The sequence below is a fragment of the Telmatherina bonti genome (genome assembly GCF_933228915.1).
Source record: "Telmatherina bonti genome assembly, chromosome: 18".
Taxonomy (NCBI): Eukaryota; Metazoa; Chordata; class Actinopteri; order Atheriniformes; family Telmatherinidae; genus Telmatherina; species Telmatherina bonti.
Genome location: NC_136616.1, coordinates 14,428,355 through 14,453,948, shown reverse-complemented (window position 1 = coordinate 14,453,948; position 25,594 = coordinate 14,428,355). Strand labels below are relative to the sequence as shown.

The 25,594-nt window shown below is 38.9% G+C and overlaps 1 protein-coding gene across 1 annotated transcript; it reads right to left on the bottom strand.

Moving 5' to 3' along the window:
- Positions 1–4,697: 4,697 nt before the first annotated feature.
- Positions 4,698–25,303, bottom strand: supt16h (SPT16 homolog, facilitates chromatin remodeling subunit). Its single transcript, XM_079257333.1, has 24 exons — positions 24,934–25,303; positions 23,094–23,186; positions 22,736–22,906; positions 21,510–21,662; positions 21,285–21,431; positions 18,710–18,861; positions 17,000–17,172; positions 15,919–16,009; positions 15,748–15,821; positions 15,539–15,648; positions 14,333–14,398; positions 14,147–14,245; positions 13,680–13,795; positions 13,400–13,553; positions 10,533–10,660; positions 10,172–10,434; positions 9,970–10,088; positions 8,336–8,574; positions 7,785–7,860; positions 7,529–7,698; positions 7,318–7,447; positions 6,815–6,944; positions 6,366–6,440; positions 4,698–5,387 (listed from the first exon to the last, which is right to left on the bottom strand). The coding sequence occupies exons 1-24, from the start codon at positions 24,997–24,999 to the stop codon at positions 5,287–5,289; spliced, it is 3,096 nt and encodes a 1,031-aa protein (XP_079113459.1). The 5' UTR covers positions 25,000–25,303; the 3' UTR covers positions 4,698–5,286.
- Between the last annotated feature and the right edge of the window lie 291 nt (positions 25,304–25,594).

The window sequence follows — 25,594 nt, the reverse complement described above, 5'->3', positions numbered from 1 at the left end:
CTCCATGATTAATTTAACAATATGGCTGTTAAAGAAAACTACATTTAAGTTGACCCCAACTGTTGGTGTCGTCCAGACCACAATAAAAACCTACACAGGGTGCTCGTTCTGCGTTCTCGTTGCGCTGATGTCCATTTTTATTTATCTATATGCAAATGAGGGAGAAGCAAAGTCCTCCCACCTGGATGTCCTCCTCCCACAGCAGAAGGGCACAAAAAAATAAAATAAAATAAAATAATGAAGAGGACGTGAAGAAAGAAGAAGTCAGGATCCATACATGCATTTATATAAACATATAAACACACTTATATAAAATATTTACCAATATCCACTCATTATATATATATATATATCCACTCATTATATATATATATATATATATATATATATATATATATATATATATATATATATATATATATATATATATATATATATATATATGGAGGGAGAGAGAGAGAGAGAGAGAGCGAGAGAGACAGAGTGAGAAGTTGGACTCTGCAACATTACAATGATTACAATCATATTATCCAGGCCATGAAACACATTTAAATGCTCATATATCTTTCTTTAAAATATTTACATTGCACTCAAATGTTTTCATTTTTCATCAGAATCTACAAGGCTGAAAAGGTGTAGTACTTCCCAGCTTTTTCATTCTGACATCACATTATAGTCATTATAACTTTTAGAAAAACGTTATTCTAGGGAGTGCATTGTAGGCGCTGGTGCCACAGTATGGTATTTTTCACATTTGCATTACTTTTACTTTAATACTTTAACTACTTTTTTTAACCCAGTACTTTTATACTTTTACTTAAGTAAAAAATTTGAGTTGGTACCTTTACTTCTAAAGAAGTCTTTGTAAACCCGAGTACCTGAGTAATGAATGTGAATACATTTGACACCGAATTAACAGACTCAGGCAGGGAAACTCCAAACACTTGCAGGACTGCGGCCCTCTTGCGCTGGAGTTGCTTTAAAGTAATGAACTTTAGCACATGAAGCAAAGCATGATAATATCTTTCTTCAAATATTTTGAGATAAAATCTACTATTATAGCTAGGCTGCACCAACACCAAATCTTTTTAGACCAGGAAGAATGTAAAGCGCACTGCGAGAGAGAGAAAAGTTAATGCAAAACTGCAGAGATGCAACCAAGACGAAGGTCACAAAATAAAGTGGCAATAAACGCAGTGGTGAAACCTGCTGGTAAAGACTTTGCATTCGTAACTAGTCACTGTTTTATATTTATAACAAGCAGAAAAGCATGGCAGCAGCATCATGACAGGAGTCAGGAAATGATAAACCAGGACTACTGATGTCAAATTTAACATCTCCTTTCAGCTTCATAGAAATCTAAATGCTATATCTAATTATTTTTGCATCTATGAAATGAATATTTTCCCCACCAGCATCAATGTATCTTTTTTTTTTTACGAAAATAGATGAAGCAGCGTGAGTTCACCCCAGTCTGTTTTACCGTCAGTTTCACTTCTCCTCCAGGATTTTAAGCTTCGTAAAACTGATTTGTTTTCAGGAATGGGGGATTGATTTAATGATCCTATCCCCTACTAAGCTATTTGCATATGTCCCCAAGAAAGCAAATAGGGAACAAACTTTGCATTATTGTTTTACTATTCAGTCACAGAGGAACTTTTCTTGTTTTTCATTTTCAAGACTGGTTGCAATCAGGAGTTATCCACTGTGATTCAAGGTTATTATATGTAAACTAGGAACCGAAATGGAGGCAGTAATAACTTCTACTGTTTGATAAGGTGCACAGACAAATGCTCACAAAACAAATGTTCACAAGTCAAATGTTCACAAGTCAACTGCAAGCAAATCAACTGTTTGCAAGTCAACTGTTAGCAAGTCAACTGCTAGCAAGTCAACTGCTAGCAAGTCAAATGCTCAAAAGTCAACTGGTATCAAATCAAATGCTCACAAGTTTACGTTAGCAAGTCAACTGGTAGCAAATCAAATGCTCACAAGTCAACTGTTAGCAAGTCAACTGGTAGCAAGTCAACAGTTAGCAAGTCAAATGCTCACAAGTTAACTGTTAGCAAGTCAACTGCTAGCAAGTTAAATGTTAGCAAGTCAAATGCTCACAAGTCAACTGTTAGCAAGTAAACTGCTAGCAAGTCAAATAGTTACAGAACTGTTTATCAATTTTTATTTTTTAAAAAGAAAACACACACAAGAAAAATATTCTTCTTAAAAAGAAAAAATAGACTGTGTTCCAGTCTAAAAATAAAAAGTAAAACGGTAGTTTTTTCCCCCATTCATATACAAATTCATTTAGCAGAGTAAAGGCAGGCATTTAAAACATTATGTGATCACATCTTAAAAATGCATGAGGTATTTATCAATACCTTATTGATACTTCTTAAACCTATGCACCAATCAATACGTCTCTTATGAAAACCTAAAGCCAGACTTTTAAAGCATGAAAGAAAAATTGCAACCATGTACAACAGCCATATCCAGTGTGTTTTTATTTATTTTAGTTGTTTGTTCATTTGCCAAATTAGACCAAATATCGCATTTTTTAAAAATTCCGTTTTCTCAGTTTAGCACAAATTATGGTCAATTATTGCTTACAGTTAATAACATTGTTGGAAAGTGTGATTAGCCTTTAAAAAGAGGTTTAACTTGTAAAGATCAGGTTTCTGTAGACTGCTAAACAAGCTCAAATCCCCTGCAATCTTATCCCATCACTTGTTTTAACTTGCTTGGTGGATCAATTGCAGTCTTGCACAGAAACAAAAATAAGAACAGCTCATAATGGCCAGTTTGACCCTTTATTTTGCACAGGGACCACAGCAGCATGTGGAAGATCCAGCTTTGCAGCTCCTCCTCATGCTGGTCACATTTTGCAGGAGGATTGCATCCCACTCCTCAACCAGAAGTTGTTAATGGTCAACCAGTATGGTTGCGGCGGGTTTCCTACATCTTAAGCTGTTCTGCTCACAGAAGTATGATCCTTACAAGTTACACCTCATTGTAAAAGTGACTGTTCAGGCTTTCCAACAATGTATAAAATTAACCTAACGGGCATATTAAAGAGGAAAACCTCTAACTTAGTTTACATTCTTGCATTTTTTTCTTAAAGTAAATTATTCCCCTTTAATTCCGCTGTTGTACTCAGTCTCACACAACCTGTCCAGAAATTCCCTCATTTTTATTCAGCTGCAGCAAACGAATGAGTTAAAGCACGTTTGCATTTGTTCATCTTTAATCTTTAAACAAAACACTGAAGCAGAGACTCGTTTTACCTGAAGCAACCTCTGTAGAGTTGTGTTTGGAAAAGGCAGCACACTGCATTGGTGTTGTGTGTATGGGCGCAGGGAAACAACCCGACTTTCTAGGGCAGATGTGAGCAAACAGTGCGAACATCAGGGCAGTGATCCCTAAGGACCTGGACTGAGAAACAGTGGTCTAAAGTAGGATGTGGTCAGAAATATTACATCCCAGCCTTAAACCAGTCACAGATCCAAACTACTACATATGTTTAGGGTTTAACCATTTGCTTTCTTTTTTTCATTCCACATCCAACTTTTCCCACCTGACAGTTCACCAGACTCAGTTTGACTTGCCTTCCTAGTTACTTGGCAAAGTTTGCTCTCTTACGACAATTAGACAAATAAACCAGTTATTTTGTAAAATAACTTTCTCATCTGTTGGTTAACGCGGGCAGACTATTGATGTTTTTGTAGAGGCTCAAGACCCACCTTTTTAGTGTAGCTTTAAGATGATCTCATCTGATTTTTAGTCTATGTAAGGATTATTTATTTATTGTTCTATTTTACCTATTTTTATCTGAATTTATTGCTTTATTTCTTAAATATTTCATGCTTACGCTCCCTTTTATTATTTATTTATTTAGTGTTCTTCGCTGGTTCCCTGTAGGTCTTAGGTTTGATCTTAAGTTCTGTTACTCCAGTGCTTTCCTCATGGGGATCCACCACGCTGGGGGCTTTGCCTATTCAGTTTGCCGGATCGTTGCCATGGGGATGGCCTGACAGGTTGGCCCCTGTATTTCAGCCATTTGGCTGCACTTTGGCTCGGGGACAACCATGAGTTGTGGACGTTCCAGTGGTGTTGCACCCTATGGTTATGGGTGGGCTGGCCCCTGGTGTGAGGGGATTCCCAGGATATCGTTTTCTCAGTTTGCCAAGCCAGATGTGATCTCTTTTATGTTTATTCTTTTACTACGATTATTATTATTGTTGGTTAAAGAGACAGAAGATTATTTTAGAAGCTTTATCAGGCAACATGAGATTGGGGGTGTGTCAGTGTGTGTGTGAGAATGATGATGTGTCTATTTATTTTACTGTTTTGTTTTGGTTTTTTTTTATTCATGTAAAGCACTTTGAACTGCTTCTGGTATGAAAGGTGCTGTAGAAATAAACTTTGATTTGAACGTCTGCTTCCTACGTTGTTCTCCAGGAACAAACAGCTTCGAGTCGGAGTTCGGCTGAACATTCACATTCCCCAAAGTGAGCTGATGAACTAGGATTCAGTTCAGGATCGGCCCGAAGCGTGACAGAAAAACGCCACAGAAAACAAACTAAAGTTCCTTTTCATTTTATTACAAAAACAAAAAAACAGGATTTCCAAAATGAACAGTACAACATATCTACTCCTGTAGAACAAAAGAGGAAACAAATGTGAGGGACATGGTGTGTGTGTGTGTGTGTGTGTGTGTAGGTGTGTGTGGATGTAGAAGTTTACAAACCCCACTTAAAGAAAAGAAATGAGGAAATATGCATCTGCTCCTTTTAAAAAAAGGCAAATACTCCAATTTTATCACAAGTTAAGAAAATGGGGAGGGAAACATAAGGAATCATAAGTTTCATATAAAACACTTGGCAGAGGATATGTCAAGTCATCTTTTATTATCCATTAATTAAGAAACAAATCTTTTTAAACAGAAAATAAACAATGCTTGCAATAAAAACCCAATTAAACACACACACACACTCTCACACAGAAGAAACCCTGATGGATCGATGGGTGTGAAAAAAAAAAGACAAAGGAATGAAGAAAAAGAAAAGCTGAAGCGCGACAGTCCTGCTGGTTCTCACACTGTTGCAACGCGACACCAACACACACACACACACAAAAGAAAAGGGGGTTTTTCTACGTCTATATACACATCATTTGTCTCAACGTGTGTGTCTGTGTGAGGCGTGAGCATGGAAAGAGCCGGTTGGGGTAGAGGGAAGAGTTAGAGGGGAAACTAAGTTTGGCAGTATGAGTGTGTGTGTGCGTGTGTGACATTTAGTGGCGTCGTTTCTTCTTGGTGGGCGGGGTGGGATGTGATCGGACCTTCCTCTTCCTGTTTGAGGTGTCCTCATCCTCATAGTGGCTCTCTCTGTCAGCTGCAGGCCGGATGGGGAAAGCACACATCACATACACAAAGTTAAATCATAATCCACCTCTAGTTGTGTCTGGCGCTGCATGCAGTTACCGTAGCAACGTGCCGATGTGTGATATGGACACACATCCTACCAGATCACTTGCAAATAACAGTGCAGACGGTGTGTCTAAGGCTGGATTTGAAAAACAAATGGGATGTTCCTGCAGTCGGAGCAAAGTATTTACACTATTTTCATCTGCGCTGATATTTTTACACACACACACACACACACACACACACACACACACACACACACACACACACACACACACACACACACACACACACACACACACACACACACCAGGTAAACAGAAGAGCAAGCACGTACAGAGCTACATGTATCTCGGTGCAGTAGGGGTGGGAAAATTTAATTGAAAAATTGAATATCTAGATTTTTTTTGCGTCTATTTCAAAAATAGATTTTTTTTCCCAATGAATAAAAATAATCCATTATAAAAAATTCTGTAATTTCTTTTGTATTTATAGATGTTTTTACTTTCTTAAGCATGAAAATCGGGCCCGGAAAACCGAACACCGGGCTTTTTTGCTTCACAATTGTAAATTGTTTTGTTTTTTCAAATTAATACAAATAATCCTTTTGAATTTTTTTTTTTTTTATTATTGTTTTTGTTGATCTTTTTGCTTGTCTTCTTGGGCATTACTGCAGAAGAATGATCGTCTGGCTACTGTGTTTTTATGCTAGAAAATCTACAAAAATGATGAACAAAAAACGTTTTGTCCATTTTTTTGTTTTTAATCTACAAAATTCAGCAATATTGAGGAATTGTAAGAATTGCAATTAAATCAAATCAGCACCCAAAAAAAAAAAAAAAAAAAAAAAAAAATCGGAAATGAATCTAAACAAAAGCATATCGTCACAGCGCTAGTATTTAGCGCTGCTCCCCGTTAAAAACAGAAACAATCTGTCAACACAAACCTTTCCTGGCTTCTTCCTCCAGCTCGTCCCAGTCTTTCCCGCTCTCCTCCTCGCTGCCCAGCGATGCGCTGTAATCTGCAACACGGCAGGCAAGAAGAAAGCTGTTAGTGTGTGTAAGTGAGAAAAGTTCAGAGACAAGTTCATTTGTGGAGAGAAAAATTAAACAAAGAAATGAATAAGAATGGATTTTCAAATTACAGGCAAAAAAACAAATAAATGAATCTGTTAAGCTTGGTTTTAAAACGTAAAAATCAATAAATGTAGAAATAAATTACATGGTGCAATTTTAAAGTTACACAAAAAAATGTCCAAATCTTCTGCTGCTCTGGTGTTTAAAAAGTAAAAAAAAAAAAAAAAAAAAAAAAAAAAATTTGGTGTTTGAAAAAAGAAAAAAAAATTCATATCAAAACTAAAACAAAAAATATATGCTTAAAAACAACAAAATGTACCAGAGTCTTCGGTTTCTGAGCTGTAGTCCTCATCACTGTCTTCCTCCTCCTCCTCCTCCTCTTCATCAGCAGACGGGTTAAACGTCTCATCCTCTATTTCTGACTCTGAATCTTTATCAGCATCACTTCCCTGCAACAAGACAACATGAAAAACAAATTAGAATTATCTCAACACACCCTTTAATGCATCATGTCCACTACAGTGGATGCATATTTATAAGCAGCTTTCTAGTATATTAATAAGGGAGGATGATACATTTGCAGTTTTGACACTTCAGTGGACATTAAGAGTCACCCAACACACTGACACTCACTGGAGAATAAAAAATACAGTATATAACATCATAGATGTAATGCCCAAGATAAGAAAATACAAGTCAGATTTTATGGAATATTTCTATTATATCATTTTATAAATATTTCTATAGAATAGATAAAATAAAAAGTCAATATTAAAAGACAAAGAAAAGTGTCTGTAGGAGTAAAATGTATGTGGCGCACACCTCACTGTCTGGGTCCAAGAAGGACCAGCCTCCCTGCTCGAAGAAACCCTCTGGATCATCAACGATGGTCTTCATGATCTTGGTCCAGTTCAGAGACTGGACTCCTTCCGTGTACTTGATGTCGCACGAGCTGAGAAAAGCAGAAACGGGAGAAAACAGCATGAGGTTCCGCCTCCACTTGCGCCGCGGAATCTTTCCGTCCGGGCCTTACTTCAGCCACTCCTTGATAGGGTCCAGGGAGTTGACGGGCACGGCGTTGATCATGGTGACCTTCTTGTTGTAGTCCTTGTAGACTATGACCACGTCGAAGTTCTTCAGGTGGAACTGAACACGCTCAAAGTGGACCAACTCCACCTCATCCAGCGTCACCACAAACGGCGGCTACAGACAGAGAAGGAGGAAGTTAACGTTCCTGCGAGTCCCAGAGATCTGGACGAGTCGTCCGCATCGCTGCAGCGTTTACTGACCCATTCAGTAACATTGACGAGAGAACTGGACGTCGGCTGTAGCAAGCATGTACTCCTGTAGGGGGCGCCCTGGAACCTGAACACAAAGACGCACAGTTCCAAACATCAGTCTTCATGTCCTCTAATCAGGGGAAAATCAAATTGAAAAATTGGAAGTTGGGATTTTTTTCTTCACAATTTTAAAAATAGATTTTTTTTTTGTAAAAAAAAAATTTCAAATAAAATGAATGCACTATAAAATTTTTGTCAATTTTATTTTTTTTATTGATCTTTTTACTTGTCTTCTTGGGCATTATGTCAGCAGAATGATGATCTGGCTACTTTGTTGTTTTTTACCTCATTGACATGAAGAAAAATGAGAAAAAAAAGTTTTACACATTTTTTTTGTTTTTAATCTACAAAACTAATCAATATCAAAGAATTGAGAGGATCGCAATTTAAATCGAATTTGCACCCAAAGAAAAAAAATAAATAAAAAATCGGAATCGAATCGAGACAAAAGCATATCGTCACCCCCCCCCCCCCCCCCCCTCATCACAGCATGGGCTCACCCTAGGTCTCGGAAGGGCACCTCGAACTCCAGCTCCTCTTTCGTCAGCGTCTCCACCTTCTCAATGAAGTTCTTGAATGCAGACTTGAGTTTGTGCCTCATCTCGCGCTCCATCTGCTCGGCGTACAGGTCGTCTCGGTCGTGCATGTGCTGGTGCTTCCCCAGGTCTGTGGTGATCTCCCCCACCTCTGTGTAGAACTGCACGTCTGTGTGACGCCTCTTACCGAACATGATGGCGTTCTGAAGAAGACAACGAACACAGTGAGAAGCTGCAGACGACATTTACTAAACGAAACTGTCTCACACCTACGGTTTTGGTAGCAGAGCCGATGGTAACGAGGAAATGTTAATGTTTGAGAGTAAAATGCATCTAAAGTCGACTTGTAGTCTTTTACATGTCCACTGGATCTTTTACAGGTCCAAATCCACTGGATCCAGTTTGGTTTTCATCAACTTTCCTGCCTGAACGACCCGCTCTGCTCCAGATTAACGCGGATTCCAAGCAGCAAAAATAGAACAGACGTGAATTTTAGAGAAGCAGAAAGAGGCGGAGCTTCTGAAAAGCTTTAGAAACGCACCGCGGTGTAGCTGCTAGAACCAGTCCTGTTGACTGGTGTTGCCACGATCAGCTGTGAAGGCGCGGTGGAACTGAGGGGGTAGGAGACTGTGTGCTTTAAACAGTCCATGCATGGATATCCGCTTGCAAGCAGATGATGCAGTGCATGATGCGAAACTCAGGTGCAACATCACACGGCGTCGTAAATCGCCGTTTGAAACTTGGGTTGCTGCAGCGACGGTTCCAGAAACGTGAATAATAATGTCAGAGGGTTGTGTGATGCGCCTTCAAAGGACTTAATGTTCAAATTCTGTTCATCTGCTCAACATGTGTCCCCCTTTTAGCTTCCTCTTCTTTCTGTTCGGTTTCCTGTAAAGGTGTAAAAGACACACCACCACACGCGGAGCTCAACATGCAAGCTTTCAGCCAGCAGCACCGTAAGCAGGACGCCAGCCTGGCCCAGACTGGCAGTCTGGTCTGGGTTCTGGATGTCTGCTAGGATCGGTGTTTGGAGCTGCCAGCCTGAGATCTGCTATGGACTCAAGGCTGAGGGCAAATTATTTTCCTCGCCTGGAACCCAAACAACAATCATATCTGAATTCGGCTTCCCAGCGGCCGCCGGTCCCCCCCCACCCCCCCGCCCCTCTCAGTTCGGATCTGTTTATCTGTCATAAATGTCTGCATGACAAACCTTGAATTTCTCCTCGGGGATGAATAAAGTATTTTTGATTTGATTGATTTCATTTGTGAATTAGCTGCTGTAAAAACACCATTTTGTCTGTTAAACTGTGAAGCTTTTTCTACGTAAACTTGAAGAAATTAAAGCAAAATTAAGCATTTTTGCAGAAAAAATGCTTCAAAATAAAATACAAAACGGCTTCTTTGGCATGTTGTGTAAATTATCGACCCGGTTCCCGTTCATCTCTCGCGTTGAGTCAGGCGTCTTTTGTTCTGCTTAAAAACGCCTTAGGTCTGTTTTGTGGCTTAAATCTACTTAACGACACTTAGTTATAAAGAAATAAGAGACAAAGTTGTTAAAGTTTGAAGAAAAACTAGCAGTAAGATCAACTAAAACCTACCTTGAGGTGGAAGTGAAGTACAATGATCATCTCGCCATCGCATGGCTGGAAGATGGCGTGTTTGATGTTGTTGTAAAGAATGTCCACTTTGTCGCCGCGGACCGACGTGAAGCGGAAACCTGTGCAGGAAGCGACAGATGGAACCAGTCACATGATCTGCGCTGCTGTTCGTCTGGAGGTGAAGTCAGTCCCGCTTCCTCACCGTTCGTGTGCGCCTCCAGCGAGCCCTGCATCCTCTTCTGTGCGATGTTGGGTCGGATGTAGAGGTCTTTCAGCTTGGGGTTGCTGCGGTTCAGGTTGATGACCAGCGAGTCCTGCTTGACGATGCCCTCCTTCTCCTTCTCTTCCGCCTCTCGCGTTTTGTAGCGTTTCTGTACCTCTTTGATGATGCGGAAGGCGTTTTGCAGGTTGGTGGAGGGCACCGACGTGTCGCCGGGAGCTTTCAGGTTGGATGCCCGGTACGTGCTGAAGAAGAGGTGGACACAAAACGGAGTTGCACGCTTTGATACAGAACGACGTGTTTTTAATGAAGGCGCCGCTTACTTCCTGTCAGAAATACTCACATTTCTTTGACAAATGTAGCGTCGGGGTTGGGAAAGATGTTTCCTTCCTGTCGCCCCAGCGAGCTGCCGGGGACGTAGAAGTTGATCCTCAGGTAGGTGTAGTCTCCTTCTACAGACATACTGATGTTCTACAGAGGAAGGATAAAAACATTACTGATAACGTCAAGAAATGTAAGAAAAAAAACTCAGTAAAACTGCTCAGAGGTTCCCAGTCTGGTTTCCTGAATCATAACTAATGCAGGAGGTTCTTAAAGTGGTATTTGGCTCATACATAAAACACACATTTAAAGACACACTACAGAACTTTTGCCATTTTTCCCGTCACACACCCCCCTTATCGGCAGCTAATTTGGCATTTATCTTGAATCCTACCCAACCTGTTAGCACTTTCCAGCCAGCAAAAGACGACCATATGATGAATCTTGTTTTCTTCCTTTCTCTCTCTTTCTCTCCACAAAACAGTGCAGTGACATGAAAAAGTTGTATTGTGCGGATTCAGTGGCTCCAGAAGGACCCGATAGATCACCATGCCATCCGGAGTTTTAAGGGCAAAAACTACGTAATGTACTTTTAAAGGCTTTTCAAAAATCATTGTAAGATGAAGACTGCGACATGAAACATCAACAACTCCCTTCTGCCGATTGACTTGTTAACTAGTTTCAACCTTGCAGACTCATTTTCCGTCAAAGCAATCCCAGTAACTAAAGCCAGTACAGGTTAGGAACTAGTTTGTTTTTTCACGTGAATTATGAGTTAGTTGTCCCCAAACTGTTGTCTCAATATCATACTAGTTTTAAATCCCTGCTTAAAAGTTTATAAACACTGTTGAACACCTCCCAGTGTTTCCAAATGCTAACTGATACCAAAGCACAATAAAACAACCCGAATGTAAACAAATTGTGTTGTTGAAGATCACGATTTTGGTGGTCAGCAAGCTCTGCTGCACGCATCTCTTATCACTATCAGGCTATCAGGCTCTCTACCAGCAGTCAAATACATGTTTTCTCAAACACAATGAATGATCGTGATTAATATTGATCAAAATAATTGTGATTTTTATTTTGGCCATAATAGTGCAGCCCCAGTAGAAGCTTTACTCAAAACCCTGTTCTACACCGTACGATACTGGTTTCCTGCCCCCTGGTGGACACAAGAAGCTGAAGATAACACTACAATTATTTTAACTTCCCACATGGTAGTCAATGGTTAAAAAAAATAAAAAATAAATAAAAACATAAAGACTTCAGATTTTATTTTTAAAAAAAAAAAAAAAAAAAAAAAAAGGACTTTCCTACGCAGTTGTTCTACGGTTGGACTTTAAAGAGTAAATGGACGTAGCTGCTGACATGGTAATAAAGATTTAGCTGCAAACAGTGACTGAACGCAGCTCTATGTGATAAGTAGTTCCTAAAACACAACTAATGTTAACAGCTGTGAAAACATGACAAAAACCAGCTTCTCTCGCCGAGACGGGACCAGATTCAGACTTTCTAAATATCATCCATGTCAACTTTGTTAAATGTTGTAATGTCAGCCGTAAAAAAATATTTTTTTGGGCTGACATAATACTTTTATAACCCAAAAACAACGGGTTAAGTATTACATATTGCATATTATATATATGTATATATGTTTCCTTTGTGCCAATACCTGTGTTGAGGTCTTGTATCTGTGGACCTGAGGAAATCTGGGATCTAAGTTTTAGGGGGTTGGGGTGGAAATTGTGGGATTGTTTCTTTATTATATGTCTATGATGAACCGTTAGGTCTTAGCTCCCGTTTATAAGCTAAAGATAGTTTCTAGGGAGTCCAAATTTTTACAAGAATACAATGTATCTATTAAGAATAATCAGAAACTTCATAAATGAGGAGGATAAAGTGGTTTTTGGTGGTTTTCTGCTGCAACAAAACCACCTACATGCCCAGAATCTATGAGAGGACGTGTAAATCGAACATGACGCAGAGTTTCTTTTAATCAACCAGCTCGTTTTTTTCTGCAACAACTTTAAGGAGCAAATTAAGTCCCATTTTACTTTTCCAACAGGATGAGGAATGTCGGACCAGTTCATTCCCAGTCTGGGCTGGGATGATCAGCTCGCATGTCTTCAAGCTGATTTGCTGTTGCAGGGCATCTGCACAATTAATGAAGCAAAATTTAAGACTTTTTAAGACCTTTTTTAATGCCGCTTAGATTAAATTTAAGCCCTTACATTCACAAAATGTAAAACATTGAACCACCTTACAAATAGTTCAAGCACTTTCGAAAAATGGCAGCATCTGGTGGTGGGTTTTGGCAGCAGCTTTGTGCTCCTCGCTGTGCATATGCGACTCCACAGCTTTAACTCCCATTGAGCAGAGTTTAAAAATCTTCTCGCACAGCGTACAGCCGGCCTCGTAGCTGTTGCCTGGAACCGTTGCCAACCATTTAATAAATTTAGGATCATCCAGCCAGCGAACATTAAATTTGCACTTCCCCATGCTTGACGCACCTGTCAGCTAATGAAGTAGTAACCGTTAATGTGCGTGCTTGAAAATAGCCGCCACACAACCGAGCGGTTCCTCAGATTTCAATGTTATACAAAAATACAAAACAGTAATAAATACTTGATGTGTAGTATTTTTTAAGACCTTGGGAGTCTGGATTTAAGGATTGCTTCTCATTTTTAAGGCTTTAATTTTGAAAAATCTCATTTAAGACTTTTTAAGGATCCGCGGATACCCTGTATTGGCTCAATGCGTAAGAGTGTGTTGACTGGTCAAAGAGAAACATTATCGCACCCCGACGAACCAAACATGCAGTTTCAGGTTGTTTCAGTGAGAGAAAACAAAACCAGCATGACTGGGATGAAACTGGAATCATCGGTGTACCTTGATGGTGGCAATATGGAACGGTGTGGCGATGCCGAACACCGGCATGACGACGGTCTCGTACTTCTTGTCAATGTAGATCTTCATGTCCCTGATGTCCTTTTCTCTGGGCATCTGGGACACGTTCTTATAGGACACGTTGGATTTTCTGGCCCTGAAACGATGAGCGGACACTTTAACACTTCAAGAAAAACTGGGAGCTCTTTATCAGTCCAACTGGACTCAGCGGGGAAATTTTGACAAACGTGGCGCCGCCCCTTTCAGGCTTTTCCAGACTCACTTCTGGATGTGTTGCTCTCCTTTCTGCTCAGTCAGACGGCGTTTGGCCTCCTCGTTCAAACTGTTGGCCAACTCCTTCTGGTGAGCTCGCCTCTTCTCCTCCGCCGTCATCTCGTTCTGCAGGCGGGGGGTGAAAAGAAGCAGAGTGACTGAACAGAAACCAGACGACTTGTTGGTTTTGGATGAAAAGCACAACATACATGCAGAACGGATGTTTCACGGCTTTGGATGGCGAAAAGAAACGTGGAAAAAAAAACAATTTAAATAAATCACTCAAGCTAAAAATGGCATTTTCCGTCTGCAGAATAACAACGGAGGAGGTTCAGCTGATGGGATTTTAGGAAAAAACCAATACTTACCTTCCCAAGGAGCTGATAGAGCACAAAGACATTCACACTCTTAGTCACCGACGCGCCATCAGCGCAGCAAAAACACTCATTGTGCAACAGCGCGCACATCCACACTTACTCTGGTTCTGTCCGCCAGCAGGGCGGCGCTCCGAGCTCCCTTCCCCAGCAGCTCCTCAGCGTCATCCCCGTCTTCCTCCTCATCATCCTCGTCGTCGTTCTGACGAAACGAGACGCAGAAATACCCTGAAGTCAACGGTCTGATTGTTTACAGAGAGCTTTAGACCCGTTGACGCTGACGACTGACCTTTAGGAAGATTCCAACATTTTTTATTTTCTTCTTCGCTGGTGTGAGGATGGTGGCGGCCTCTTCCTGTTAAACAGAAACACACACCGCTAAGCGTTCTGGTTAAACTTCTCTGCTGGATCCTCCCTGCAGCTCTACCCGTTCAGCGTCTCACACAAGGACACTCAGGCATGTTGTCTGGGGATCAAACCACCGACCTCCAGGTTGGCGGACGACTGCTCAAGACGGCATCCTCAGCTACAGCCGCTCATGTAGTTTTCAGTCGATATAATGTGTCCCGATTCGATTCAAAACCAATGTTTTTGGTGCCGATTTGATTTAAATTGCGATTCTCACAATTTTTCTAGACTAAAAGCAAAAAAAAAAAAAAAAAAAAAAAAAAAAAAGTACAGAACTTTATTTCAATTGAGAAAAAAAACAACACAGTAACTAGACCATCATTCTGCTGCTAAAATACCCAAGAAGACAAGTAAAAAGATCAATAAAAATGAAAAATCTTATAACAGATTATTTGTATTTATTTATAATAAATAAAAAAAAAAAATCAACTTTAAAATTGTGAAGCAAAAAAATCCCGATTTCCCGCCGCTGGGTTTCAGGCTTAAGAAATTCACATCTACAGTTGTGTTCATATGTATTCATCCCCTTTCATTAAAGAAAAGGTTGAATACAGTCACTTTACAACAGTCACTCAAATAACTGGAGACTTAAAAAGGAACAATAAGTAAAAATTTGCAAAAATGTTATTTAGTAATATAAGACACTGTTTTTTCATTTAATTGAGTTGAAAAGAGAAAAAAACAAACAAATTGGTCCTGGACAAATTAGAGACTTTTCTGTTGAACAGTGGGACAAAATACCTGTCAACAGGTGCAGAAGTCTGACTGAGAGGAACAGAAAACACCTGACTGGAGCGGAAACATGAAAGGATTGTTCAACTAAATATTAGTTTATGAGTGATATAATATGTAATAAATGATCTTATTTGCTTTTTAAAAAAATCTATTGAACAGAATTAGAAAATAATGTAATGATTTTTATTAATTTTTTTTTTTTTATTTATTGTTACTTTAGTCAATTTCAGCTTATTTTACAGGCAGCTGTTTTTTTCCCTTCTTTAATGAAAGGGTATGAATAAATAAGGGCACAACTGTAAGACTAAACAACTAATCTTTAATGATAAAAAATAAATAACAATAATCTCACCTCATTGATCTGAACTGTGTCGCCAATAAACAAGGCGTACTTCTGATCCTCCTTCTTGCCGTCTTTGTTCACAAGGTCAGAGAAACCCAAGCTGATACTGAGCACCATGCCTGGAGACACACACTTGTTATCAGGAACACGGCGTGCACAAGCTGAAACTAAATAAACTCCATGTCTTTAAAACAAAATAAAGGTGATGACATGATTACCTCTTTTTAGTTTGTACTGGTTTTTAGCATTCAGCACCAACGAGCCTTCTCTGAACTCGATTCCCATGGCGAAGCTGCAAAGAAGAGGAGGATCTGAGTGCTGGAGTGTGTGTGTGTGTGTGTGTGTGTGTGAGTACACGGCTCATAAAGCTGCAACCTGCGTGCATTTACCCGAGGTTTTTTGTCAGCTTGGACACAAGGTCGGGCTTTTCTTTCTTCACAAAGTCCAGAACTGCGTTGTAGGCGTCGCAGATTTTTACACCTGTGGAAAAGATCATGTGGGAAATGATTCAAAACTTTTATTCTCTTTCCGCACAATTGATAAACAATAGAAAGAAAATCAGACTTTCATTGTTTCAACTTCTAATAAATTCCTTTATTTTGGGAGTTGTCTGCTTTGTCTCCATTTCCAGGAAAATTTCTCCTCTTGAGCAGCAACGGCATTTGACATGATTGTCCTTCAACTGGCTGATTAGATGCAAGACGGAAAAGCAGCTCTGAGGGATATTTATTCTATCCTACAGTCATTCAGCAGACGCTTTTATCCAAAGCGACTTACATATGAGTGACAACAACACAAGCATGAAGACATGGTAGGAAGGTGATAGTGGACTGTCCACTTGGGCGCAGGTCCTTCTATGAAGTGCTACAGGCTTTTCTTTTGTTTTTGTTGTTTACTCCCTTCCCACCCCATAATATCACCTATAATACAAAGAATTAATTCCATAAAGTTTGTTGCAAAGAATTATCTCACAGCGAACCAGAATGATCTCTTTGGACAAAAGACCATTACGACATTAGACCCAGGGTTTTTTATTTTAGAGTCACACACACACATTAAACCTTATTATCTTCCTGCAGGAAAGTCCAGGATCAATACCATGTCCAAACACGCCAAACTATCAATCATGAAAGTTTATTTTATGCTTTTAAGTTAGGAGGATTTCATCTTCGTCTAATGAGAGTCTAAGATTTGTTTTTTCAATAAAAACAGCATTTTGAACGTGTCCGCAAGAAGATGCAACAAACATTTCTGCAGTGTAATTAATTTTGTGCATCTTCAGGTTAATCAATACGTTTGTCTTGACAGCTCATTCCCAATACATCAAAAAGAGATTTAATTGCTTAAAGAGAAAAGAAAACGACAAAAAAAAAACAATTTAACTGTGAAAAACAAACTAAGTTTACAAAAATCCAGATACGCAGCTCAGCATTTAAAGCTCCCACACTCCCAGCAGGCTCCTGAACTCACCATGTTTGAGCTCCTTCAGCAACTCCTCCTCCACCTGCACCAGGAAGTTGTAGTTGTCCTGCATCTCTTGGGAGGGGTCCACCATCAGGGTGCGCACCAGGTTGGAGCAGTACGACTTGTAGCGGATCCCCATGGCACACGTGATGGCACCAAAGTGCATGTGGTTCTTATCGCTGACAAGGAACAGCAGGGGGGGTCGTGATTAAACACCATTCTTGCCCCACAGCGGTAAATATGAGCCGAAGGGGCTTCAGGATGGAGCAACTCCACCAGATCACTCATGTCTCCTGTAAATGTGACTCATCCAGCTTTCAGCGCATGAACCAAAAGGTCTGTTTAGCATCAAGTTTCAGATACAAGTCTAAACTCTTAAATTAGGGATCATTTAAGACACACAATACCGCGTGTGTGTACTCATACTTGGTTATAAATATAATAAAAGTGTACCGATACCACACTAGTCAAGCCAGCGCAGATGTGTTTGATGACATGATTCGGACGCGTTTTAAAAGAAATAAATGCCTTGAATGTTAAAATGCACTAAAATCGAGATGTTTGTTTCAAAACCACACATTTATAGTTGTTAGGTGAGAAAATCGAATCAAAAAATCAAATATCTGGATTTTTTGCTTAAAAAGAAAAAAAAATTGATTTAATAAAAAATATACTATAATCCATAATAAAATGTGTTATTTTTACTGTTTTTATTGATAATTTTACTTGTCTTCTTGCACATTATAGCAGCAGGATGATGGTCTGGCTACAAGGGCTGTGACGATATGCTTTTGTCCCGATTCGATTCTGATTTTTTTTTGGGTGCCGATTTGATTTAAATTGCGATTCTCACAATTCTTTAATATCGCTGATTTTTGCAGATTAAAAACAAACAAAAAAAAAATATGTAAAACTTTTTTATTTAGCTGGTTTTTTGGCTTTTTTTTTTCTTTTTCATTTCAATTAGGAAATAACAATACAGTAGCCAGACCATCATTCTGCTGCTATAATGTGCAAGAAGTAAAAAGATCAATTAAAAAAAAAAAAAAATTTTTTTTTGACTTTTTAACAAGAAAAAAATGGATTTTAAAAAATTGCGAAGAAAAAAATCCCAATTTCCGATTTTCGATTCGATTTTCCCCACCCCTACTGGCTACTGTGCTGTTTTTCCGAATTGAAATCAAGAAAAACAACGAGCTAAAAAAAAGGTTTTGTACATTCTTTTTTTTTTTTTTGGTTTTTAATCTACAAAAATCAGCAATATTGAAGAATTGTGAGAATTGCAATTTAAATCAAATCGGCACCCAAAAATAAATCGCAATCGAATCGGGACAAAAGCATATTGTCACAGCCCTAATAGTTGTATTTAGGTCAAATTTGCCAAATCAAAATAAAACTTGTTGAAATTGTTAGATCTGTAATGTTATTATATTTGTATTGATGAGGTAACTTCAGAAAGGATGGGTCATTTATTACAACCTAATAAAATCCTACACAGTTATAACAGCAGTAATAACCATAGTCACAATAATGTTCACATAAACAGGTTTGGTATCGGCAGATATTTAAGTTTCAGATATCTGTATCGGATCGGAACTCCCATAAAGTGGATCAATGCATCTGTATTTTATCTTAAATCAAACCCAGATATTTCTCCCCTTACAGATGCAGACCCCCACCTCCCCCCAGCTTCCCTGCAGAGACGAGCGGAGCTACCTGACAACGCTGAACTTTAAGCTGTAGTTCCCCCCACTCTGGATGATGGGAGGATAACACATCTCCACTGTGGACGGATCTGCGCCGCCGAGGTACTTCTTCTCCTCGATGGCCTTCTCCACCGACTCAGCCAGCTTGCTGTGACGCACTTTCTGTTGGGGAGGGCGAAAGATCCTGATTACCTCTCAAACATTCAGTGTCCACGTCTAAATCTTTACTTTCTACTTCCAGTTCTGTCCACTGGATTAAAGGCTGGTACTGGGATTGGCTTTAGAAATGATGAGGTGAACATCACATGGAGTCGGAGGATAAATATCTCAGAAGCTGGTCAACATTTCTCATCTCAGATCCAGAGTCTGGCTTTTATCCAACACATCTAGTCTAGAGTTTGTTCTCGTCTGTCTGCTTTGGTCAGAACGTTCTGAGGCCAGGAAAAGTTTCTGTGTGTCTGTGGGGTCAAATTATGGAACAAGCTGGGAGAAAATCACAGGCAGCGTCCAAATGGCAAAAAACTTAAGTCAATATACAAAGACATGATAATTGAGCAGTACATAAATATTATAGAATGAAGACATTACAACATATTACATACTGAGTAGTTCTATTATTATTATTGTTGATATAAATGTTGTTTTTATTATTATTATTATTATTATTATTATTATTATTATTATTGTTATTATGACTGCATTGCTCCATCACTAACTTCTTATTGTATTCATATAATTATGACATATAAAGGATATTATTTTTATATAGGAAATATACTGGGTTGCTACTGTTGTATTGCTATGGGTTAATATTGTTATTGACATTGTATTGCTCATCACTGGGATGGGATTACATAGAATCTTATGCTTTTACCCACTTCTTTTGAACGTTTTGTCATCTTATGTTTTTGTATTTTTAAGATTTCATTATGTTCAAATAAACTTTTTGAAATCAATCAGGCCATGTATATTCTTTGCAAGCTTTTGTTTGTGTGTGATGTTAGTAGTTTGAACTTTGGTTGTGTGTGTTTGTGAAGATACCTCGAATGGGGGGGTATAAAGCTTAGAATTTTTTTTTTGTGTTTGTTTTAAAGTCTGATAATTGATGTAAAATATATATGCAAATATAAACAATTAGAAAGATTTGCTTTCAGAAAGATGAAAAACAAAGATGGGTGAAATCTACTCAGCAGGTCAATGACCCCAATATAAAACTATAGAAAAAGATTCTACTTACAGATAAAGACTCAGAATGCAAATCACTGACTCACACAGATGCTTCAACGTATTTACCCCGAATAAAAGACTCCGGTCTAACGGCCCATTTATGCTTCCTTACGTACGCTATTACACCCCCTTAATGCCTTCATGTGTCCTACGTTGCCATAGCTGTTAAAGTAGGGGTGTGTATTGGTAAGCATCTGGAGATACGATATGTGTCACAATACGATACTTTAGGATACTATGAAGGAGACCACATACAGGAAGTATGCAGGTTATGCGGTTCTAGACTTGCATCGTTTTAATTTTATATTTAATGAGTATCGTAAGCAAAAAAAATATAGAGCAAGTATTAAAGTTACGAAGGTCCACAAAAGTTCTTATGACGCGCGAAACGGAGGCTGAGACGGCGACTCAGTGCTTATTTTACTCGCCTGTACGGTTTTCCTATTAATATGAAGTATAATACATGTATTTAGATAGTTATTTAGTGATCGAGAGAGCGATATGAAGTATTTAAAGATGAAAATCCGACTTAGAGAATTTCGGGTTACGTCGCAGCGGTAGGAACAGAACTTGTTTGTAAAGCGAGGATTTCTTTACGAGCCGTAAACAGTGAAAGCTGCTGCACTGACATCCACTTACTGAACAGAGGATCTACATTTATCTGTAGAATAAATAAAAAGATGAATCAAGAAATGAAAATATGCCTCATCAATAAGGATCGATTGATAAAAACGATACCTTGCTTTGAATATCGGTATATTGTCACACAATATTGCGATATTTCGATTTGTAGCTATTTTCTTACTCCCCTATCCACAAGGGGGCAGCGCTGAGCTAGAGGTAATACGCTGCTATTCGTAGAAGCCGATTAAAGATCTTCAGGTGTTTTTATTCGGCAGGTTCTGCGTAAACGTCTTGCAGTTCCTCCTCTTCTTCTCTGGTATGTTCTGGTTGTGTGTCAGACATACAACGCTACACTACCTCTGCCATTTCCAGTGGGATTGCTTTGTTTTCTCTATCAATTGACGGCTAAGCCTAATAAAAACCGACCAGATTACACGTGTAGCTGATCCAGAAGTAGGACCAAACTGTCCGTCTGTCTGTTTTGAGCATAAATGGGCTTTCACGCATCATTGCACCTCAAATTTCTGAACATAAATGTGTAGAAATACATCAAATATAACCTCCAATGCCAACTACAACCTAATTAAATAAGAAAACAATACTTAAAAGTCCTAGAAACTAATTCCTGATGTACTTCCAATCACATACTTTACATCCCTAAACACAAACTGTACAACTACATCAGGGGCTTGTAGTTCCTGCAGAGACTCTAATGACGCAGCTCAGATTCCCACCTCATCTGCGTCGACGATCTCCATCACGCGCTCCTTGAAGAACTTGGAGTAAACCTCGCTGGTGATGGCCGCCGCCTTCTTCATCAGGCCAAGCTCCCCATCTTCCTTCACCGCCATGGTGTAGGCGACCACAGCGCTGATGTCCACCTGCGCAGCACGAGGAAAAGCGCCATAACAAACACCTGCTTACGCCCGGTTTAAACGCGCGCTGGGAGAACGTCTCACCTTCTCCAGTCCTTCTGCTGTGATCGCGTCATTCCAGCTCTTCATGTACTCGCCAGGAAACTTGTCTTTAATGAAGACGCCCACCGTCTTTCCCTCTTTGCTGCCTCTGATTGCCTCGATCATCTTATCGAAGTTGGCCTTGTTGCTTTCGTTCTAAAAAAAAAATTCCTCATTTTTAAGCCACAAAACATCTTTTAACAGCGAGGATATCTGTGCACATACAGTGCTGTGAACAAGTATTTGCCCCTTTTTCAGATTTCTTACCGTTTTGCTAATTTGTCACAATGAAATTTAACAGATTGTCGCTCAAATTTTAATATTAAACGAGCATAAACTGAGTAAATACAAAAAGCAGCTTTTAAATCATGAATTTATAGATATTAAAAGGGGAAAAAGCTCTTCACGCCTTCGTGAACCTTTAAGATTTATTCAACTCCTTAACCTATGAACTAGTTGTGAAACATGGAGCAGAAATAATTGTGATTTCTCGTGGCAGTGGAGGAATTTCTTCTCCACAGAGTTGTTTTAACTTCACATTGGAGGGTTTTCCAGCATCAGCTGCTTGTTTTAACATCACAATGCAGCTTTTCATCTGGATTCAAGTCTGGACTTTTACTCAGCCGCTCCAAAACCTTTGTTTTGTCATTTGGAAGCCCTCCTGAGGTGGACTTGCTGCTGTGTTTTGCGTTGTTGTCCTGTTGCAGAACCCAAGTGACATACGCTTGTGGTCATGAGCTGATGGCTCCATGTTTGACCATTGGGATGATCTTTTTATTTTTTTATAACAAAAGCTGTTTCATTTTTACACCAGATTAAACGGGACGCACTCCTTCCAAAATGTCAACTTCTGTCTTGTCAGTCCAAGCAATATTTTTTGACAAATCAAGATATTTATTGAAAATTGTGACAAAAATCTTTGTTTTCTTTGGTCAGATGTGGTTCTGGCCTTTAAGATATCCCATGGAAGCCATTTTAGCCCAAAATAGCCCAGTCTTTTCCACATATAGGGTCATGTAGGTTTACAGAGCTTTTATCCCTTCATAAATAAAAATCACAGTTTAAAAACTGCATTTCGTATTTGCTTGGGTGATGTTTGTCTAATATTAAAATGTGTGTGATGATCTGAAAAATGTAATGAGAAAAATTAGAAAAATAGTTAAGAAATCAGAAAGGGGACAAATTCCTTTTTACGGCCCTGCAGATGTCATGAATCAGCTGCATGTTACCTTTTCTCTGGTGAGCAGGGTGATGGGTGGTGCACCGTTGGCGTTCTCATTTCCTTTAGTTACAGCCACCTGTTTGAGGAAATCCACCTTCTTCTTGCTGGCTAGGAAGATGATTTTAGTGTCACAAAACACCATGATGGTGTCTGTCAACTCGTATCCGAACAGCCAGGTCTGAGGAGGAAAACCGAAACACATGCAATCATTTATCCATGTGACACAAACGTTGTTTTTATTGGCTACAATTTAAAAAAATTAAATTAAATTTAAAAAAAAAAAAAAAAACAAAGAAAGAAAGAAATAATAAAAACAGCCTTTAAATGGGTTATATTGCCTCTGTAAGGTTTCACCAGGTCCTTACCTGTATTGCTGTGGATTTGGCATACACGATTTCCTCATCCACTCCCACAGAGACCACAATGGCATCAATTTTACCAAACTCATCCTCTCCTTTCTGAAAATAGCAAAAACAAACCACTTAAAATCATTTAAGTAAGTATAACGTTCAGACATAGATGCCTGTACTTGTCCCTCGTGCTACTTAATCGCAGATGCACTGAAAACAGAAACTTGTCCTGATAGCTGTGCAACACTCCATGAGCAACATCCGCATCATCTAGCAGCACATCTGAGGATCCAGGTCTGGTGTAAGGTGTCAAATTATTACAGTCAAATACATTTATAACGGATAATTAGGAGACATGGCAATACAGTGCTACAACTTCTGTAAACAACCTCAACAAGAAAGCAGCCGAATACTAAAAATATAGAAATAATAGTTAAGTGTGCGTGTGTGTGTACATATAGGTATATTAGGGGTGTGACGATATGCTTTTGTCCCGATTCGATTCATTGGGTGCCGATTCGATTTAAAGTGCGATTCTCACTATTCTCCGATATTGCTGCCTTTTATAGATTTAAAAAAAATAAATAAATAAAATAAAAAATAAAAAAAAAAGTACAAAACTTATTTTTGCTCATCATTTTTCTTCATTTCAGTGAGGAAAAAACAACACAGTAGCCAGACCATCATTCTGCCTCATTCTGCTGCTATAATGCCCAAGATGACAAGTAAAAAGATCAATAAAAAACAATAAAAATGACAAAAATTTTAGTGCACTCATTTTATTTATTTGAAAAAAATCTATTTTAAAATTATGAAGAAAGTTCCCAACTTCCGATTTTTACACCCCATACATATATATATATATATATATATATATATATATATATATATATATAGTTCCACCTTATGCCACCTATTTACTCTTATTTGTGAGTACGTATAGAGTACGTAATATAGACTCCACACGTATATACTATATTACTTATTTCACCTATATACTCATTCTAGACATATATATATATATATATATATATATACATACACACACACACACACACACCTTATTCCACTTACATAATTTGTGAGAGTATATATAGAGTACGTAATATAGACTTTATACTTACTTATGCTATACTATTACTTATACTATATTACTTATTCCACCTATATACTCTTATTCTAGACATTTATATCGTTTATATGCTACATATAATTAAAATAGTTTTTATGAAGTCACTTATAGAGTAAAAAGCACAGCTTTAAGACTCGAGGTCTAAATGATTTGCTTTATGTAAAGTAATTAATAAAAACCACCAACATGCTGCACATGTTGGAGGGGTGCTAATTAAACAGCTAACATTAGCATGTCGCTAGCAATGGAAATGCAAACAGTAGCTGCTAAATGTCACGTTAACCAGCGTAAACAGCGAACGAACCTACAGTATTTTACAGAGATTAATAAGTAAATACAGCCGCCTGAATAAAGTTTTCCTGTTAAGTTAGCTCAATGGTAAAGTTAGCTGGCTAGCTGAGGTGAATGGGATGCTCAGTGTGGCTAACATGAGGTAGCTAGCTGTTTGATGGTTGAAAGGAAACTTGAGGGAAATCTTCAGAACACAACAGATATGTTGTGTGTTTCTGTGTAAATTAAGTGCAAAATAACAATAATAAAAACAGCACTCCAGTGGTTGTGTAGTCTGGATGCAGGTTGAGGAAACATCAGCTCAAACTAAACTCGTTGGGTAGAAAAACGCGGCTAACTTAGCGGCTCCATCAGCCCACTTTATTAACGTTGTAAATAAACCTCATTAAGCCTCACTGGTTTGGACAAACCCCACAAATCGATGAAGTTTACCTTCCAGTTGCTGTATAATCTCTTGATACGCCGGTAGTAAGACTCCTTGTCCAGGTTTACCGCCATAGTGAGCCGTGTGTAGCAAACTCCAGCTCCCGGCTTCGCCTCCCAGCAGGCCGGACAACGATGGTGAGAGTCAACCAACAACAACGCACTTTCCTTCCACTCCTGCACAAATCTAAACACCTCACAGACACACTACTGCTGCTGCTGCCTTTTATTTAACCACCGAGGCCCTTCCGACCCAGAATGCATGTAAAAACCAAACCACGCGATAATTTATTCAAGCATAAAAAAGTCAATTATTAAAATGCAATATAATTTTGTCGCCACACACGACCACGCATACACCAATCTGTAATAATCAAGTCCTCTCGACACCCTCCTCCTGTTCTTCCTGTGCTCTTTCCTCTCCCTCCCCCTCCGTATATTTCAATGTAGTCTCATAATAAACATTACTTATTCTGAATCCTGCCATTTCAGCAACACATACATATGTTACAAGGGAAATTTTTTATAAATTATAAAGAGTCAATAATACAGTTTATTATTTTATCCATTTCTAAATTAATATATGTTTATTAGCGTATTTAAATGTGTGTAGAGCGCCCCCTATCGTGTGTTGACCACGCTGCATTTTCCCGCCATTGTGGGTTTTCCC

What these genes read in the sequence shown, in the direction of transcription:
- supt16h (XM_079257333.1), bottom strand. Translation starts at nt 24,999, where the DNA reads ATGGCGGTAAACCTGGACAAGGAGTCTTACTACCGGCGTATCAAGAGA. An exon ending in CCCTGCTCACCAGAGAAAAG is followed by an intron (nt 21,663 to 22,735) that starts GTAACATGCAGC and finishes TTTTTTTTTTAG; the next exon opens with AACGAAAGCAACAAGGCCAA. An exon ending in GTGCCCTTCCGAGACCTAGG is followed by an intron (nt 7,861 to 8,335) that starts GTGAGCCCATGC and finishes CTTTGTGTTCAG; the next exon opens with GTTCCAGGGCGCCCCCTACA.